The sequence below is a fragment of the Mastomys coucha genome, unplaced genomic scaffold (genome assembly GCF_008632895.1).
Source record: "Mastomys coucha isolate ucsf_1 unplaced genomic scaffold, UCSF_Mcou_1 pScaffold14, whole genome shotgun sequence".
NCBI lineage: Eukaryota > Metazoa > Chordata > Mammalia > Rodentia > Muridae > Mastomys > Mastomys coucha.
Genome location: NW_022196896.1, coordinates 15,074,137 through 15,093,188, shown reverse-complemented (window position 1 = coordinate 15,093,188; position 19,052 = coordinate 15,074,137). Strand labels below are relative to the sequence as shown.

Genomic DNA, 19,052 nt, shown 5'->3' with positions numbered 1-19,052 from the left:
TGGAGGGGAAACTGGGAATGGAGAAATTTACATGTAAATAAAGAAAATATCTAAAAAAAAAAAGAAATTAACAGAATATAAACAACAAAGGTAAACAACAAAATCAAGAACTTGAGAAAATGAACCGATTTGAAGTCTAAGAGATAATTGATACTTTTTGGAATTTTAAAGTGAATACATGAGACAAATTCCAAATTGTATACAAAGAATAAACTGCTGAATTAGCACCGTTTGAAGAGTCTGTTCATTTATAGACACTGAACATCAGGTACTGCCATAAATTTATGTTTTTAATCCTCAGAGGGAGCCCTGGACATTTAATAAATGTCATACTTACTCTATCAATCACTGTATTATTTACATCATTATATATCAGTTATTCCAAAACGAACTACATTTATCATCAAGTCTATGACTGGGGTGTTCTTCGTGGTAGTTTTGGCTCTAATGGAACCCAAAAAAGGCCTCAAGGGAGACTGCAGCAGGTTGTCAGCTGGGGTTCTGTTCACCTCAAAGCTGACTGTGTCTGGAGAACCATCTTCCAGGCTTACTCCCTGGGAACCTGCAGAATTCTTCAGACCGTGAGTCTCTCTCTTCCTGTTGTTTATTCAAGCCTTAAACTGATTCGATAGCACATTAGGGAGGGCAGTCTGCTTCATCCACATATTTACCTGTTAGTCTTGTCCAAGTGGACCCTGTGACTGAGTCATATCCCATCACCAGTCACCTCCACTGCACACAGTTTGTTAAGAATGAATCCCTCTGAAAAGAGAAAGTCAGCTCTGTGCCTGGAAGGCCGGTGTCTGCGATAATATGCAGACATATTTTTCAAACTACTACAAACACTAGTACTTAGGAAAGTCTTGTGTTTATTGAACAGAAGTTACAGAAGAAAGAAAGTAGGGGTGTCAGAGAAGTAATATTAGAAGTGAAAATTGCTATAGGTAGTATATTCTAGTTAAAAAGATGCAGTACATTAGTGAAGACAAATGTGATGTCATCACACTGCTAGTTGGGTAATACAGAGAAACACTTCAGAGACCTTTAAAGTTAACATGTCTTGATGTGGCCTGTCTAGTGTTCACATTCTAAAAATTATGTAAGATTGTCTTACAAATATTACATTATATAAGAAACAAGGTATAAAACCAAGGTAAACTTTTGCTTAGCTTTAAAAAATACTCAGTGGAGTAATAGACTGTAATCTAGTATTTTCTAATGCTTTTTGCAATTAGTATTTAATTTTGCTTAAAGTGATTTTACTTTGCAGTAGGTACTTCATTACCACATTGCTATTGAGAATTATCTGGGGTTCAACAAGACCTTCCCTCCTCCCTCATCGATCCTTTTCCCTTTCTGAATACATATAAAATTTAATACTTTGTTAATTGCTTAATTTGTTACAAAAACAATTTAGGTTAAGTGTTTAAAAAGAAAGTTTGCCATGCACATCACATTTGCATAGTTTACATTTTTTTGAGGGCAGGCATGTCATGAGATGAATTGGCACTTTAAATATATTTTTAGGGGCTTGCAATATGGTTTTGTAGCTAAGAGCACTTGATGCATAGTTATGAGGACTGAAGTTCAAACCTCTGTCCCTATGTAAACAGCAGAGTATGGCCACATGTGCCTGGAAACCCAGCACTGGGTAGAGCAAGGCTGGCAGATCCCAGGATCTCCCTGGCCAGCCACTCTGTCTGAAGTGATGAGCTTCCGTTCAGTGACAGACCCTGTCTCAAAGGAGTAAGGTGGAGATCAGAGATAGAGGAAGAAAGTAGAAATCCTTCTCTGGCCTCACCTTGTACATTTGTGGGCACATGTGCACACATAACACACACACACACAATTGAAAATGTATTTTAGTTATTGTGATTATACATCCATCTAGCATACCTTTGGATGTTTAGTGGTCAGACATTTTCATTGCAGAGGATAGATGGGATTAAATGGCAGAAACATGACTAGAAAGTGCATGTTAGATATGATTCCATCAGCATCTGCTACTGACAGGTGCTCAATGGTTGTTGGTATCTTTGTCAGCAAAGAGAATCCTTTGACATTAAAGTCACCAGCTCAGCCCTGATTTGGGGTGACTCTATTGGCAGTTCCATCAGACTGCAGCTGATCAGTGAATGTCAGAGCTGTTGCTGCTCTTCAGAAGTGTCACCAGCCCCCTGGGGGTTGCTCCCCCTCCCTGTCACTCTGGCTCATACACTCTCTCTCTAGTTCCAGCTCTCTATCTCTCCCCATAGCTCTTAAGCAGACTCCAAATGCTTACCTGAGAAATAAACTGATAGGCCATGGGGAATACAGATGTCTTTAGACTATGTAAAACCGTACTAAGTGATGACTTACATGGAGACTGCTAATGATTACCTTGAAACCAAGCCAGTCAATGGAGGGAGCACCTGGGGACTCATTAAATGGCATTTGTGGACTCTGTAACCTAGGTTTTCAGCTGTATTTCAGGAAAAGCAGTGACAGCCTTTAATGTCTAATTGACCCCTTCTCTTTGTTTCACGTTCATTCCCTTTCCGCCTTTGCCTCTGATGTGCTCCCTGATGGCAGCAAACAGCACTACTGAGCATTTTGAACTTCTGTGCAGAGCTTCAGCACCTCAGCCTGGGCAGCTGTGTGATGGTAAGTGCTGGAAAATTCTTCATACTCAGTAACGGCTTGCTTCTCTTTTTGTTCCCATGGGCAAAGTTTACCTAACACACCCTACCACATACATAGTAATATACTTTTACCCTACATTCAATTTTTTTCCTTAAATTGGAGGGTATGTCTTTGAAGGATGTATCTTTACCACAAAAACAGGCGAGTATAGTATGGTGGAAAGAATACTGTCTCAGGCTGTTTACCTGTCTGGATGCTCTAGTGAGAGTAATTCTCAGAAATATGATAGCACATAGGTGTGTTGTTACTGTGAGAATTCGTACTCATTTGTCAGGCACAATACATAGATTGATGCTCTGTATTTGGACTCACTCATATTTTATTTGTTCTTCTTAAAATTTTACTACTCTGTGAAGTCCAGATGCCTGATTCTTAGATTAGAAAACATGAGTAGGCCTTTAAGATTTACACTGTGGCTTTGTATGTTGGTAGAAGAGGTAATGAGGAAAGTAAAACTTATTTCATCTAAACTATATAATTACATGCTTTATGGTTTATTCTGAGATGTAAGGGGCAGTTGAACTGATGGGATCTATGCGTGCACACCTGCACATGCACAGAAGTGAGTCTTCCTATGGAGCAATCCATTATTATATCTTCTAGTGCCAAAGCAGATGTAAGAGATTTCCAGACTTGCAGCCATTTAGTAGCAAGTCCTAAATAAGAAGACAGTCAGAGAAATGTGGTATTCTAATTTTGGATCCTAATTGGACATCTTTATAGTTTACCACTTAGTTCAAAGATGTCCAGAAATTGACAGTCTAGCCTAGAGAAACCTTTTATAGGGATGTATGTAAGGTAATTTCACATCTTATATTCTGTAATCCCAATGCTTATGTCCTATAAAGTGCAAGCATGGGCCCAAATAGTCCTGGTTTCCAGGGTCAATCTTGGGAACCTACTGGATTCACGTACTTCAAGTCCAATTCTTACCTTTGTAAGCTACTTCATAGTCTTCTTTGGATCCCCCTAGTAGCTCTTCTAGAGGAGCCCAGTGGCCCTTGATGGCAGTTTCTATGACAACAGACCAGCTGCTTCACTCTTTACATATTGCTAACCTGCTCCACTAAGATTGATAAAGGCCCTATTTAATTTTGCTCAAAATACTCTACTGTTTGTTATTACCACCCTACTCTTAAATTGCAATATCATTTTTGGGAAATAGGCCCCTGGCCATAGTTTGAGGTGGAATTTGTGTGTGTATATTTGTGTGTGTGTGTGTGTGTGTGTATTTTCCCACACATGCACATATACACATAAATATTCATAGTTAAAATTACATGTATTTTAATTCAGTGTCTCCAAAATTGATCTGTGGAAAATTAGCCCTGAAGAATTTTCAATTATAAAAGAGTTTACATATGAGAATAGAGCAGGGATTCCTAATCAAAATTAGGAAGTGACACTAGTTTTCTCCCTATAAAGAAATTATTTGTCTTTGCTTCACTCTTGCTTCCCAGTCTTCCTGAATGCTGAACTCACTTTCCCATATTACATCTCGTAAAATGTAGCTCATTATGGGAAATGGAGCTGTCAGTAAACTGTTTATAAAATTAAGCGTGTGGTTACCAGTAAGATGCTACTACACTGATCTACACAACTAAACACCTAGAGCCTCTTCCAGGTTCTAGCACTCTTATAAACTGATTTTTCCTCTAATCGGTGAAGGGAATAAAACAGTTATTTTTGAATAAATGAGTGGTTCTTTAATTTAAACTTTTGGGGGGTTGTTTTGTTTTTAGAACACACGTCTACTTTTGTTTATTTATTTTCCTTAAATTCCCAAGCCTTACGGTATCACTTGAACTCATGTCCAGCAGCCTTGGCAGGAAGGTTGTTTCCGAATTTGGCAGTAGCAACTCTGCCCATTTCCTGATTACTTTGGTTTTGCTTGGTTTGCCACCAGACTTTTCTGCTGGTTTTGCCTGATATACATAAGCACACCTCTTCCCCCAGGAGTGCTCAGCTCCATTCAAGCTTAAGCCATATCAGCTCTAAGAAGAGTTGTATGGTGCTTGTAGCCAGTACCACAGATGTACTTGCCTTGTAGAAGCCTTGTTTCCAGCACCCCTCCAGAGGTTCTGCAGCACCATCCATATTCATCCAACTTAAAGTGTTATTATATATCATAATAGAAAATAACAACCATGTAGGTAATAAAGCCCTATAATAATCTGAAGCTTACTTTTATAACTCATTAATAATTTAATAATTCAGTCTTTTATCTTTAAAATATTATCAAGTTTGTAAGCAAGCATACCAATTAAAATTAGGTAAAACCTACCAATGACTGTTTCTATAAGATTGTTTATTTCTTTTCTCTGTAAATGGAGTGTAGGAGGTGAACAGTCCAGGCTGATTTGCCAATGTGACTCTCCATTCCTTTGAGAGGTCTAGACGTGCCCTTGAAGACTGTATGTTCACACATTTGATCCCAAGGTTAGGACTGGAGCTCTGGCCATCTCTTTCCCCTTTCAAACTAGAGACTGGACAAAGGCATAGCCCCTGAAGGACTCTTCTAGAAGTATCATGCCTTTGCAAATTTACTTCTATTATCTAGAACTTAGTCATATAGCTCACTTTGTAGCATGAGAGGGTGAGAAATGTAGTCTATACTCTGAGTAGTTGTGAGAGCCATCAAAATTGAGAGTGAAAGTAGAATTCAAGAGAGTGTAGTTCTACCTTTACTTTCTACCTAGTCAGGCCCATGAAGAAGAGCAAATGTGTAGAAAGAGAATATATATAATGTGCTGAGCACTCTACATTCATAACTGGCTTCTACTTCCATGCTGTCACGTCTGGTAGCTGATGACCAGTGGAAATATACAATTTTCCATTTTGTATCATGTAAATACAAGATACACACCAAATTTTGAAGGCTTAGTGTGAAAAATGTAAAATATTATAATAGCTTAATATTAATAACATGTTGTTATCAATATTAGTATTACAACTAGAGAAGTGATACAACTAGAGAAGATGTATTGTTAACATTAATTTGTTTCTTTATGCATTTTAATGGGTCACTAAGAAGAGTCCATGAGTTCTTTGCATTATTTGGTGTTTCTTGAAGTAATTTAAAAGTTGCCTGAAACCAGCTTGCATTTCCTTATGAGTCCTGTTAATTGTTATCTCCTAGTCAAGCTGTCTTCTTTATGGTAGGTCCTTGGTTACTAAATGCTTATCTGTATCATGAAGTAAGTCCTTGAGACTTTAGTCTTTAACACTGCTTAGCATATTATAGTCTAAAGTCCTTTTGTATTGTATGTTTAGTCTATAAATTTACACTTAACCCCAAACTACTATCAGCATTTCAACACAGTTTTAGAGACTACCAAAGTATATACCTTTGTCAGGGACGGATGAACTCCCAGGTAAGAACATTAGTCACATATAAAATAGAAGAAAGTAGACCCTCCCACCAGGTGACTGCGGCTGTGTTAAAATAGTAGGCACAAAAGAATAACACATACTCCTCAGATTGGTCTTGAGAGACTGAGGGTTGCTTGGAAATTTAATTCATTAATATTCTGTCTAGTTCTATACAATGGATCTTACATGATTTTTTTGCTTTGTGTATGTGAGTGTACATATGTATGTGAAAATGTGCATGCACATACATGTGTAGACAGAGGTCATTATTACCCAGATGTTAATGTGCACACCTTCTTCAATAGCACTTCACTGTATTTTTGAGGCAGGATTTCTCACTGAAGCCAAAATTCACCTATTTGGCTAAACTATCTGGCCATGAAGCCCCAGTTGTACTCCTGTTTCTCTCAGTGCTCTGATCACAGGTGTATACTACCGCCCTGAGTTCTTCATAGGTGCAGGGGATCACACTCAAGTCCTCACATGCCCATGACAAGCTCTTCATTAGATGAGTGATCTGCTTAGCTCTTTACTCTCACTTTTTATGAAGCACCGAGAGATTTGGGATGCATAAACAAATGTGTATTAACAAGGACATGGGTATGTTTATTTAAAAGCAACAGTAAGAGATGATTAAGAATGTTCTAGGCAGTTTATATTTCTGCCTGTGTCATGTAGAATGTTGGAACTGTTTGATTTCCAGATTGAAGATTATGATGTGATAGCCAGCATGATAGGAGCCAAGTGTAAAAGCCTCCGGACTTTGGACCTGTGGCGATGCAAGCATATCACCGAGAGCGGGATAGCAGAGTTGGCTTCTGGCTGTCCGCTCCTTGAGGAACTTGACCTTGGCTGGTGCCCCACCCTTCAGAGCAGCACTGGGTGCTTTGCCCGACTGGCACGTCAGCTCCCAAACTTGCAGAAACTCTTTCTTACCGCTAACAGGTCTGTGTGTGACACAGACATAGAAGAACTGGCATCTAATTGTACCAGATTACAGCAACTGGACATATTAGGTAAGAGTAGAATGTATAAATATTTTTAAGTTTGGGTACAAAACAATGGGTTTTGTAATGGGATTTTCATACCTATATATCATTTTCCTTTATTCTTACTCATTCCCCTTTCTTTTCTTCCACCACACCATAGCCACCTTCCTGAGCTCTGCTTTCCCCCAAATAGTACCGGCTTTTGCTTTCAGGTCAAATGTATTCTATTATTCTTTTTCCTCACTTTGTGCTCCTCTTCTACTCTTCCACAGTCTCCTTTCTACTATCATAGGAATCCTTACTTAAGCGTACACACATACATATGAATGTAAATCTAGAATACACATGTGAGAGAGAACCTGTGGTACTTGTCTATTGTAGTCTGGTTTATTTTACTTAGCATAATTATTGTGAGAGGCTTCATGCAAGTGTGAGTGCATTTTCATGCAAATGTGGTTTCATTTTTTTCTTCATAGCTGCATAAAATTACATGCATATTTTTACCAGAATTTCTTCACACCTTGGTCCATTGCTAGACATCTAGGCTGGTTGCTGTCACTGCCGTGAATAGTGCAGCCAGAAACATGAATATGAAGTTATCTGTCTGTTGGGTGTTGCCCTGAGTCCTTCAGAAGTAATGGAGTTGAGTCATATGTTAGTTCTGTTTGTAGCTTTTCTGGAGCCTCCGTGGCTGTACCAGTTTACGTTTTCATCCATACAGTTCCTCTGTCCTCGTCATCTGCATTGGCTGACTTGTGTTGTCATTTGCTTGCTGATAACCATTCTTCCTGAGTCGGGGGTTGGGTGGGTAGAAGCTTAAAGAAGTTGTCTTCTACGTTTCCTTGGTGGTTAAAGATGTTGAACACTTTTTCAGATATTTAGTGGGTAATTGCACTTTTTTTTTTTTTTTTTTTTTTTTTTTTTTGAGACTATCTGCTTAGTGCAATAGCCAACTAGATAGTTTCCTCTTCTGGTGATGTTTGTATATTTCCTTATATAGGTTCCAGCCTCCTTTCCAATGTACAGTTGGCAAAGATTTTTATCTTTCCATTCTATAAACTGTCTCTACTTTAGTGATTATTTCCTCTCTTATGCTGAAGTTTTTAAATTTCATGTAATCCTATCTAGAATAAATATCTTAGAATTCAAATATATCTTGGGATTATTTTCTATATTGGCTATTAGAGTCTTTTTTGAAAAGTCCTTACCTATACCTACATATAGAAGTGTTTTCCCTGTATTTTCTTCTGGTGTGTTCAGAGGTCTTCTGTTAAGGTCTTTGATCCATTCTGAATCATTTATCGTGGAGGAAAGGAGATAAGGTCTAGTTCCATTTCTTCTACAGGTGGGTAGCTAGTTTTTCCAGAGCCATTTATTGAAGAGAGCTCTTTCTAATGTATGTTATTGGCAATAACTACAACTATGTTTATCAGAAAAATTGTTCTGTCAGGCTTTTGTTGATGTTGTGACCTTATCCAGTTTAAATAACAGGGTAACAGTGGCTGTACATCATGAGTCGGGCAGCTTTCTTTTCTTTTCCATGAGGTGGAGCATTTGGAGGAGTGCTTGTGTTTAGGGTGTCCTTAAGGGTGTGGTTGAATTTAGTGGTGAATCTATCTGGTCTTTGGCCTGCCTTTCTGGGAAGACTTTTTTTCTTATTATTGTTTCAATCTTATTTCATGTTAGGAATCTAAATTGCTTATACATTCGTCATTTAATTTTGGTACATCGTGTATGTCTAAGAATGTGTCAGTTTCTCCTAGATCTTTCTTAAACATTTTCTAGTGTTACTGGTTTTCACTGGAATTACTCCTACCTCTGTTTTCATCTTTGATTTCATGTATTGTTATTTTAGTTTCCATTAATTTGTGTCATGAACTCTACTCCTTTTAACTCCCTAATGCTTTTGAATGAATCTTCTAAGGCATCAATGTATCAATAGATTATTTTGAGGGATCTTTTCTTTTTTAATGTAAAAAAAGATATTTAAACTTTTCTCTTAGAACTACCTGAACTGTTTTTCAAGGATCTGGTATGTTGTGCTTTAAATTTCATTTGATTATAGAAAATTAAAAAAAAGAAAATCTTCCTTGATTTTTTTTTCAGCAACTCTATACATCACTCAAAAATGTTTAGTCCCCAAGGATTTTTATAGCTTTTCTTCATGTTGATTGCAGTTTTATTCCACTGTGATGAGATGGCAAATTATTTCAAGTCCTGTCTGTTTGTTAACATTATCTTTGTGGCCTAAAATGTGACTGCCTCTAGATTGTTCTATAGGCAGATGAGAAGACTGTGTTCCATTGGAACAGTGTAGATATCTGCTTAATCAAGTGTTAAATAGTTTAAGTCTGAAACAGCATTGTTGATTTTTACTTTGGCCTAACTAAGCTGACAGGAGATATGAAAGTCTCCTCATATTATTTTATTGTGCCCACCATACTCATGCTCCATAGTGCTCATTTTCTGAAATCACAGCTTCCAACATTTAGTGCATATATATTTGCATATATATTTTGTTGATATTCATTTTCATAGTTTTTAATATGTAGTAGCCTTCTTTATCTGTTCTGCCTAGTTTTGGTTTGATGTCTACTTTATTAGATATTAGGACAATTAACCCAGCTTGATTTTGGATTCTGTTTGCTTGATAGATTGACTTCTGTCCTTTCACTTAGTCTGTGGGTATCTTTACCAGTGAGGTATTGTGAATAGAACAGAGAGAGGACTCTAATGTTTTAGTCTAGTCAGTGAGCCAGTCTGTGTCTCTTCACTTTTGAGTTAAGTCCAGTTACTTTTAAGATGATTTGTGAGAGGTGCTTACTAATTCTTGATTGGTTATTCATTAATTAATTGTAGTAAGTAATTAGTAATTTAATAAATTAATTTTACTAATTAATTTGATTGGTTGTCTTCTGCTTCATTGGGTTATTATCTATCTCTTCTTTTCTCTCTATTAGTATTAGGGTTTTTGTTGTTGTTGTTCTTGTTGGATATGATGGCTTTCCTCCATATATTTGTTTAAAAGCCTTGACCTAAAACCTAGTTGTAGACCTTTTGCAAGGAAGCCAAGTCAACTTACAATAAATATTTGTCCTGATAATACTGCTTTTTAGAAAGTATAAGATAGATACATTGGCCTAGGGAGTGTGTGTGTGTGTGTGTATGTGTGTGTGTGTGTGTGTGTGAGTGAGTGTGTGTGTGTGTGTGTGTGTGTGTGTGTGTGTGTGTGTGTGTGTGTGTAGGGCAGTGGCCTGTTTAGACAACTTAGCCAGAGTAATTGGCCTTGAGCCCTAGAGCCCTGGTGGGCAGTTTCTGCCTGCAGGGGGCAGAAGGAGTTCAGCTATAGCTTCTGAGTTTTTGTCTCCTGTTTCAGTCCCAACCCCTCACAGCTCCCCTGCAGGAGATGTGTGCTCTATCAGGCAGACAATGCCCCAAGCTCCCAGCATTCTAGCTGGACCCTATCCCCAGGCCAGGGTCCCATTTGACCACAGCCAGGCATGGCTTGCCCCAAAGACTGATAGCCACGCCCCATACAATTTAAGGGGCGGTTCACCCCTCTCCTCTCTCTTGCTCTCTCTTGTCCTTTGTCTCTTCTCTTGCCCTCTTCCTTCCTCTCTTGCTCTCTCTTGTTCTTTGTCTCTTCTCTTGCCCTTTGTCTCCTCTCATTCTCTTTGTCTCCTCTCTTGCTTCCTTTCTTCCTCTCTTGCTCTCTTGCTCTCTCTTGCCCTTTGTCTCCTCTCTTGTCCTCTTCCTCTTTCCCTCTCTTTGTTCTCTTGCCTTCTTGCTCTTGCTTTCCTTTCTCTCTCTCTTCTTTTCCTCTCCTTCCTCTACTTTCTTTCTCTCTACTTGACCAGCCTATTTTATCTTTCCTATAACAAAATATCTCATTTATACATTGTCTCCTTTTTGACTAATGCACCCTGCCATAGGCCTCAGCAGCAGAGAGAGAGCTCCAGGCTGCAGCAGCGTGCCACCCCAGGCCCCCCCACATGTGTGTGTGTGTGTGTGTGTATGTGTGTAAGTAAAATGGTGAGTGTAGTAGTGCAGCAACATAATCTCATAGCTGAATCTTCCAAAAGCTTTACAGGCTCTAAATAATTAACAAGTTTGGATACAGTCAAAAAAATAAGAGTTAGATGAGTCATATTATCCATGTTTATTAAAGATAGGACATGAATCCATTTGTAAAATGAATTCAACTTGGATTTTTAATTTTTTTATTGTTAAACTTGTTTTTAAAAAAAATCTTAAATCACTGCCCCTAGCAGTTCTAGATTTTCGGAATTTTTCTTCCACAAGGCAGCTCTGTTGAGAATTGTTCAGATTTCTGGAATTCCATTTGCCTTCACTGTGTTTGTCCACAAGGAACCCATGCCAGAGGCACCAACAGTGCCACCACTGGTATTATTTTGCCCACACATCATGATAAAGTACATAAACTCAGCATTTGAACTGTCTTTGGCAATATGTCAGTGATGATAAAAATTAGTCTTTTAAGTACTTGCATATTCTTTTCTCAGTACTTTTCAGCATCTGGGTTTGGTTTTGGTTAAATTTTCTCCATGTCCAGGTTTATGACAGTTCATGGATGATCCTTATATTGTTGTACATGACTGATTCTGTCTAACCTTGAGCAGTCAGTCATACAAAATTTATACACTTTGGACCAACTGTTTAATTTGTGAAATATTTTGCCTGATCTTCACAGCTAAGGGAGTTATAGCAGTGTCTTTTCATAGACGAGACCCAGCATATCCTAAGAGATAGAATCAAGCCACAGGCCTGAGATGTTGATCCTGTAGTCAGTCTCTGCTTCTGTGCAAGTCTCATGCCCACTCATGTTCTTATTTATTTTCTTTCTGACCTGTCTTCTGCTTGACTTATCCTAGCTCTTTTATAATATTGTAAAACTTCCAGAATATTTAGAAATACTTTGAAAACTTCCCCAAACCATCATGGTTCCCAAGAATGATAAAAGTCAGCCACGGCCTTTTACAGTGATGTAAGGTTCACGTTAGTGGCTAGCACTTTGTTATTTAAAACCTGTTTTACAGCTCTTTCCTAAAAACAATGCAAGCTATATAGTAACTATGAACAATATTCATAGTCTGAAAGAGATGCTCTAGAATCACAATCAGTCACACTGACTGGGCCATGGCCATCTATGATGAGCAGTGAAGATCAGTTGTCAGGGACCCCACTTCATTCTATTAAACATAAGAATGACTTGGCAGTAATAGAATACATGTGACATGGACAGAGAAAGGGGACCCTGTTTGGGGACACAAAGAGGCCAGCAAAAGAAAGGCAGAGAGGGCAAATAAGAACAAAGTATAGTGATGTGTATGCATATGAAAATACCTTATAAAACCCATTACTTTGCATGGTTAATTTTGCTGTGTTTCCATTACTTTTATCATTGGGTTTCCTTTCATTCTCAAGTACCAGAATCCTTAAAGTAAGGATTTTAAAATAAGGAATCTGTTAATTCAAGATAATACAGTAGTAATTGTTTCTGTCATTGCCATTGGATCATGAGTATTAAATGGTGTCCTTGCCTCACTAAGACACTGTACAAAATGGATAAGGTGCCGTGTTTTCCCACCTTCTAAGAGTTTGTTCCCTAGCAAGAATAAGGGAAAACAAGTGTATAAATAATGCGAGCTAGGCAAGTCTATTTTGTGTGCCTAGGGGTGTGGGGAGGCACCTTTCTCTTAAAAGTTATTAGATACTTTGAAGATACCATTTAAAAGTGAATAGGAAATTAAGTAGATGAAACAACATGAAACAAAAGCCTAGAAGATGACAGTGCAGGTTGTCCCCAGGAAGTAGGCAGTCTTGTTTGACTTGGTATGTCACCAGCATGACCACTCTCCTGCAGAGTTTGAAGTGAGTGAGGAGACTTAAGGTAGAGTCAGAGGACTCTCACTGACAGGCTACTGAGCTTTAGAAATAAGGAGCAGCTGAATTAGAGAAGGAAGAGGCCAAAATTCCATAAATCTGGTGTTAGAATAATCTATTTAACAAAAGTTCAAATGTGATAATATCTAATATCAGAGGATTTTCCAAGTTTCTTTTATTCATTCATTGCATATTTATTGAGCATGTCTAGCATTGCTTTAAAGTAGAAGATAAGTAATCTAGAGAGAGTGGAACCTGCACTGATGGAACTAGCTGATGGAGCACAGAGCTGAGTCTTCTGTGCTTAATAGAACAAGTGCCAAGTGGCTTGGAATCAGGATGGGGATCTTTGGTCTAATTAAAATTTAAATCACTGATTTTCTGCATTTGTTAGGAAACACAGCTTCTAACTGACAGGACTAAGAAATAGAAAATAGTTACCATTTGGGGTGAGACCAAACAAAACCTTCCAGTAAACTGAAGAGTTGAGTTGAGGCTCTCTGATCTCACTTAATTGAAGCCCACTTGCTATAAAGTATTATGAAGATTATCCCTCAGATCCCATGCTTAGAAGGTACATTTAGACATCAGAAGGGATCAGAACATCTATCAAAAGGTACAGAAGCTATTTGCTTTCCTTCTCCCTTTTTTAAAAAGTTTATTCTTCGATCATGTTTTTCTTCCTCAACTCCTCCAAAATTCTTCCCATGTTCCTACCTATCCAACTTTATGTGTGCGTGCTCTCTTTCTCTCACCTTGTCTCACTCACTTGCTCACCAAAAACAAAACAAAAAATCTCCACAAAAACAAAAATCAAAAGAAATAAGCAATACACCAGTTAGACAAAAAAGAATGTCAATGAACCGAAAAGTCCGCCAAAGTAACAAGGAGTCTGTTTTGTGTTGACCCTGCTCCTAAGCGTGGGGCCAGCTCTGAAGTGGTTAATACACCCAATGGCACTCCATTAGAGGAAACTGATCTCATTCTGCCAATAGGTATCAGCTGAAATGTCTGTGAGCCTGTGCGTCCTGTCCCTCTCAGTGCTGGAGCCTGTGAAGGTCTTGTGTGTACTGCCACAGTCTTTCCCTTTCCTGTCCGACATGTTCCTCCTGCCCCTGACTTCTGCACCACATCAGTGTGTATTTGCAAAGATAGATGCTTCCCTCCTGCTTATGCCTGTTCTCTTCACATAAAAGCCATCCATACTACCCTGAGCACACAGCCAAATACAACAGTGCCATCCCAGCTTTCTATGTCCTTGGGCATTGGTATTTATGGACAGTGATGGCTTTGCCAAATCCCAATTCCAGGGGGAATCTGGCAGGTTTAGCTTGGAACCATGTGCAGACAGGTGGCAGGAAGTTCCTTATAATTAAAGCTCTGGATACTGTGAGAGTAATGGGTGTGGAAAGGACTTACACAGAATGAGGTTTGTGTTTTCCTGGTCTGGGAGTGTAGATTAGTATAGAGCACTTGCTTAGTGTACACAAGGTTACAGTTCTGATCCCTAGCACTATAGAAACAAAATGACCCAATCCTAATGCCTTTGTCAGTAGATATGCATATGTGTTATGATAGTAATTCTTTCCTCCAGAAAAAAAATGTAAGTAAACCAGGGTATATTTTATAAATCGCATCTTTTAGACTCATGTAACATTTGGTATTTATTAAATGCCTATCATGTTAGATGCCTTTCATAATTTATGAAATTTACCATCCAACTGGATATCCTGTGATACTCCAAATTGACACAGGCAGAAGTCACTTGCCATCCTTGATCTGCCTTCCAGCCACCCGCCATAAGATAGTAAATTGTGCTGGGTCGTGTGTTTTATGCCCTGGTGAATGGTGCCCTACAGCAGATGTGTCCTGCCCATTGTTCAGTTTCCAGGCCTGGAACAGGTTTCCAAGACTGTTAGGATAGTTGCTCAGTTGTGATTGGAGGGTGAAATAGCAGCATCGTTGCCTAATGGGCACCACACAGGTTGCTTTGAGTTAAATAAGGTGAGATATGAATATCTTTTTGCACTGCGATAATGAAGTAATGGAGGAGACAGTCAGGAGCATTAAAGTAGCAACAGAGGCGATGGACAGAAGAGAATTGGTGAGGTTCAGATTCCCACTGTCAAGTTGTCTGAGAATATTCAGTTTTACTTTTGTTAAGCAGAACTATTTAATATAAAATATTTTGTTTTTAAAAGTGCTTTGCTTTAATAATTTATATATTTTTACATAAGTTTAAAAATAAAGTAAAGGAGCTCATTATTAGGATTATTTTTTATAAGTAAATGTTTTGGTTTTTTGTTTTTTTTAAACAGGAACAAGAATGGTGAGTCCAGCATCATTGAGAAAACTCCTGGAATCTTGCAAAGATCTTTCCCTACTTGACGTGTCCTTCTGCTCCCAGATTGATAACAGGGCTGTGGTAGAGCTCAACGCAAGCTTTCCAAAAGTATTCATAAAAAAGAGCTTTACTCAATGAGTTCATACCCGTTCTGTCACTAAAATCATGCTTCGGTGGCTTTTTGTGGGGGGTGGCTCTTTTGTTTGTTTACTTTTTATAATAGTGAGAATTGAGACATTTATAGAATTTAAGGGAAAATGTAAAATTATCCATTTAATCAAGTAAAAATGTAAAGAATGCTTTTTAAAATATTATAGCCACTTTTCTTTATGAATGTGTGAATCACTGATATTATTTCCCATTATGTTGATCAGTGGTATGCTTTAATCAGTAATCATATATCAAAGAAATAATATGGAAATATTCTAATTTATTTTAAAGGAATACTTTGAAAAATAAAATAATCATAATATTTATGAAAAATAAAGTTGATTTTACACATCTTTCTTTGTAAAGAATCATTATTAAGCCGTGTGAGCTGGCAAGTGTTTTGGTTGTTGTACAAATTGGGACAGCTGGTTGAGAATGGGAACACTGAGATTATAGCTCAGCATCACAGTGCTTACCTAGCACTAAAGCACCAAAAAAAAAAAAAAAAAACAGGTGGAGAGACTCATTTCAATATAACTGTTTTGTTTGTTATTGTTGTCCTTGTTTAGTTATTTACTTTGAGGCAAGGCTTTCCCTGTAACCCAGGCTACCCTCAAACCCAATATCATAAGGTTGCTTTTGCTTCTAAAGGAGGTTGGTTTCAAGCTGACATAGTAATTGTTCAGCTGGAAAATTAATAGTTTTTCCACTTCTATCTGTATTTTTCTTTGACTGCTAGATATATAAAAACATAGGCATATTCAAGTATAAGACTACTAACTGAAATAGCTTTCTAACTGCTGGACAGGTGCCTTATAGGTGCCTTGGAGGCTTCAGGCTTCTCAGTTCTTTGTATAACAACATATATATGGATTTCATGTATACTTTTCCATAATTCAAAACATAAGTAATTAGAATCCATCTATAGTTCAGGATCAGGAGGAGAGGAAAAATTTGTTACATAACAAATTTATTGAATTATCCTCTTTAGAAAGTAGACTGAAATGCATTATGGCATTCAGGGGCCCTATTAACCCTGTAGTAAGACAGTTTTTCTACCCAACACAAAAATGTTCTAGTCTAACATCCATGTGCCCTGCAGTAATTCTGTAGGGTTGTGTTTGATTATCCACTTAATTGTACTTCAGTTTCAAATGCCATTTCTGTGTTTGAACTGCCTGTTTCTCATTGCTCATTAGTTGATTGCGGCCAGCTAGTAGCTACCATGTTGGACATGTGGATGAAGAACATTCTCATTGTTGCAAGAAGCTTTCTGCATCGCAATAGTTGAAATGTTCTCATAGCATAATTCACTTACAAAAAGCACATTAACAGACAGTATCTTCAGGCAGTTTTTAAGATATACTCTCACTAGTATATACATAGGGGAACTTTTTCATTCAAAGGTGTTAAGCTAGTAAATTTATACACAAGCAAATGGCAGGCATTCAGCATATATTTATTTAACAACTAATGTATGTATTTTGAGTTGTCACACTTTAAAAGTGTGAATATCATACATTACTATTACTGTGTTTATTCTTATTTAGACTCTTAAGAATATAATATGAAATTTAAAGTAGTTAAGATTAACACAATCTCTCCATTGAAAGAGGGATATGAGAATTACACCCTTTTCAAGCTGCAGTAAGCTCTTCCTGGTCTTCTGTTTGATGGAAATAAGAAGTGCTGGGGAAAAGCCTGGTTAGCTTCCACCTTCATGCACTGGGACTTTATTTTTGTCTCTGAATGGATGTAAACATTTCTAATATTTTATCCAATGAGTAGGAACTGTATAATTGACTACAAGCTTTTATCTTGAGCTAACAGATTACCTTCACTAAATACCTACATAGCTGGTACAAAGCACCGTACCAAGTTTGCATTTTCTAACTCACATCACCCTTACTCTAAACCTATGAAATTGATGCCATCACTTACCCACACTACAAACGAGAAGAGCATGCACACAAAGTTTGATGAGTGCTGAAGATCAGCTGGTGACAGAGCCAGCATGCAAACCCAGGGCATTTAATCTGTGCTTTTTAAGTGTTCAGTGTGGCTTCTGTTCTAGAGCAGAGACCTGGAAAGCTGTAGAAGGGCTACACACTGTCTATGAGACTCTGGAAGGCAAAATTGAAAACCTTCTTGCAACATGGCTCTACTAATGCGAAGAGTTAAGTACATTATGAAAAGATTTCACTTAATTGAGATTCAGAGTGTCCTAGCATCAAATTTAATTACAGAGACTGAGGAGGTAAAGAGCTTGCCTAGCATGTGTGAGTTCCTATGCTCAATCCCCAACACGCATGCACCAACCACACATACACACAAACCCTGTAAGTGTTTATCTCCTGAGACTGGTCTATAATAAGAATTTGTGTATTTATAGTATGTCCTTTTGAAGATAGATATTGCAAAATATTTACACAGGTAAGTGAGAAACAGTTTTTATAAAGTGTATTCATTACCTGAAAGGAAGGCATTGATGAACTTTTGGTTAGTTTTTTTTTCCTCTTACCTTGTACCTTTCTTTTACTTTCTTCTTTCCTGCTTACCTTTTAGCACATGATAGATAAATCAGATCCAGCTGAAGGTTGGATAGAAGACCCTCTACCAAATACTTAAGTGGATTTTGAAATTGGAAGTTGCCTTTGCGTTTGTATTAAGCTCCTAACAGGTTTTTCAAAATAATTTGAACTACAGCTTTGTTTGTAGAGGTTTTGTCTACCTGTTGGTAGTACATTGAACTATGAAGAAACAAGATGTTTCAGTATGTTCCACATATACTGTTTGCCCTATAGTTTTTGGTCGAATTCATTCCAAAACACTATCCAGTCTAGCAAAGGCTAAAATCAAAAGCCATTCACTATCATATTGACTGTTTCATTCATTCGTACAGGAGATGAGGGTATATCAGCCTTGAGTTCAAAACAAACTGTCATAAACTATACTAAGCCAATGAAATGCTCTGTGGGAGGGTAAAGCAGGTTGTTCAGTGGTTAAACCTTAGAGAGCAAAGGAAGGCCATCCTTGCCACCCCTGCTTCAATAGCATAAGATGGAGTGAAATAGATGCTGAAAAGTATCTGCTGATGTATGACACTGTGAACAAGCCCAGGTTGGAAACACCTTACATTTTCATCAAGTTTAAGCAACACTTTTTGTACTATACAGCGCCTCCAGTGACAGCTGTTCACAGCTTTTGCTACATACAGGCTGTGTGGAATCCCTGTTTCTTAGAAAATATTCTTGCCTGTTAAATTGTTCTATTACAAAAAATTCGAAGACCATCCCTTCAGTTGTTCATTTCTGGCATTAGTTCCTCCAATATGCTATAATCTTTGATTCATCAATACCCAAGGGAAGCCATTTTCCTTGTTTTTAATTGCTGTCACTGACTATTAATGTTCCTTGGTGTTCTCCATTCTTCAACTGTTCTTGCCAAAATTAACTTGATAGGTAAGCAAGTTTATTCTGCATACATTTCTTCATCCGGTAAAATCAAACACAAGTAAGTTATCAATGGTTAAAAAGACTTTTGTTGAAGTGGATCGCCTAACTCCAGAGAGCACATTAAGCCAGAGACCCGGGCAGGATCCCCTGTTGTCT

General features: G+C 37.9%; 1 protein-coding gene across 1 annotated transcript in view; it reads left to right on the top strand.

The window, feature by feature from the left end:
- Fbxl4 (F-box and leucine rich repeat protein 4) overlaps nucleotides 1–15,793 on the top strand; it is a 75,557-nt gene extending 59,764 nt beyond the window's left edge. Inside the window, exons 7-9 of the mRNA XM_031366490.1 lie at nucleotides 2,572–2,643; nucleotides 6,758–7,070; nucleotides 15,266–15,793. Of these exons, the coding sequence (XP_031222350.1) occupies nucleotides 2,572–2,643; nucleotides 6,758–7,070; nucleotides 15,266–15,429 (549 nt within the window). The 3' untranslated portion in view covers nucleotides 15,430–15,793. The remainder of the gene's footprint in view (nucleotides 1–2,571; nucleotides 2,644–6,757; nucleotides 7,071–15,265) is intronic.
- The last annotated feature ends 3,259 nt before the right edge of the window (nucleotides 15,794–19,052 follow it).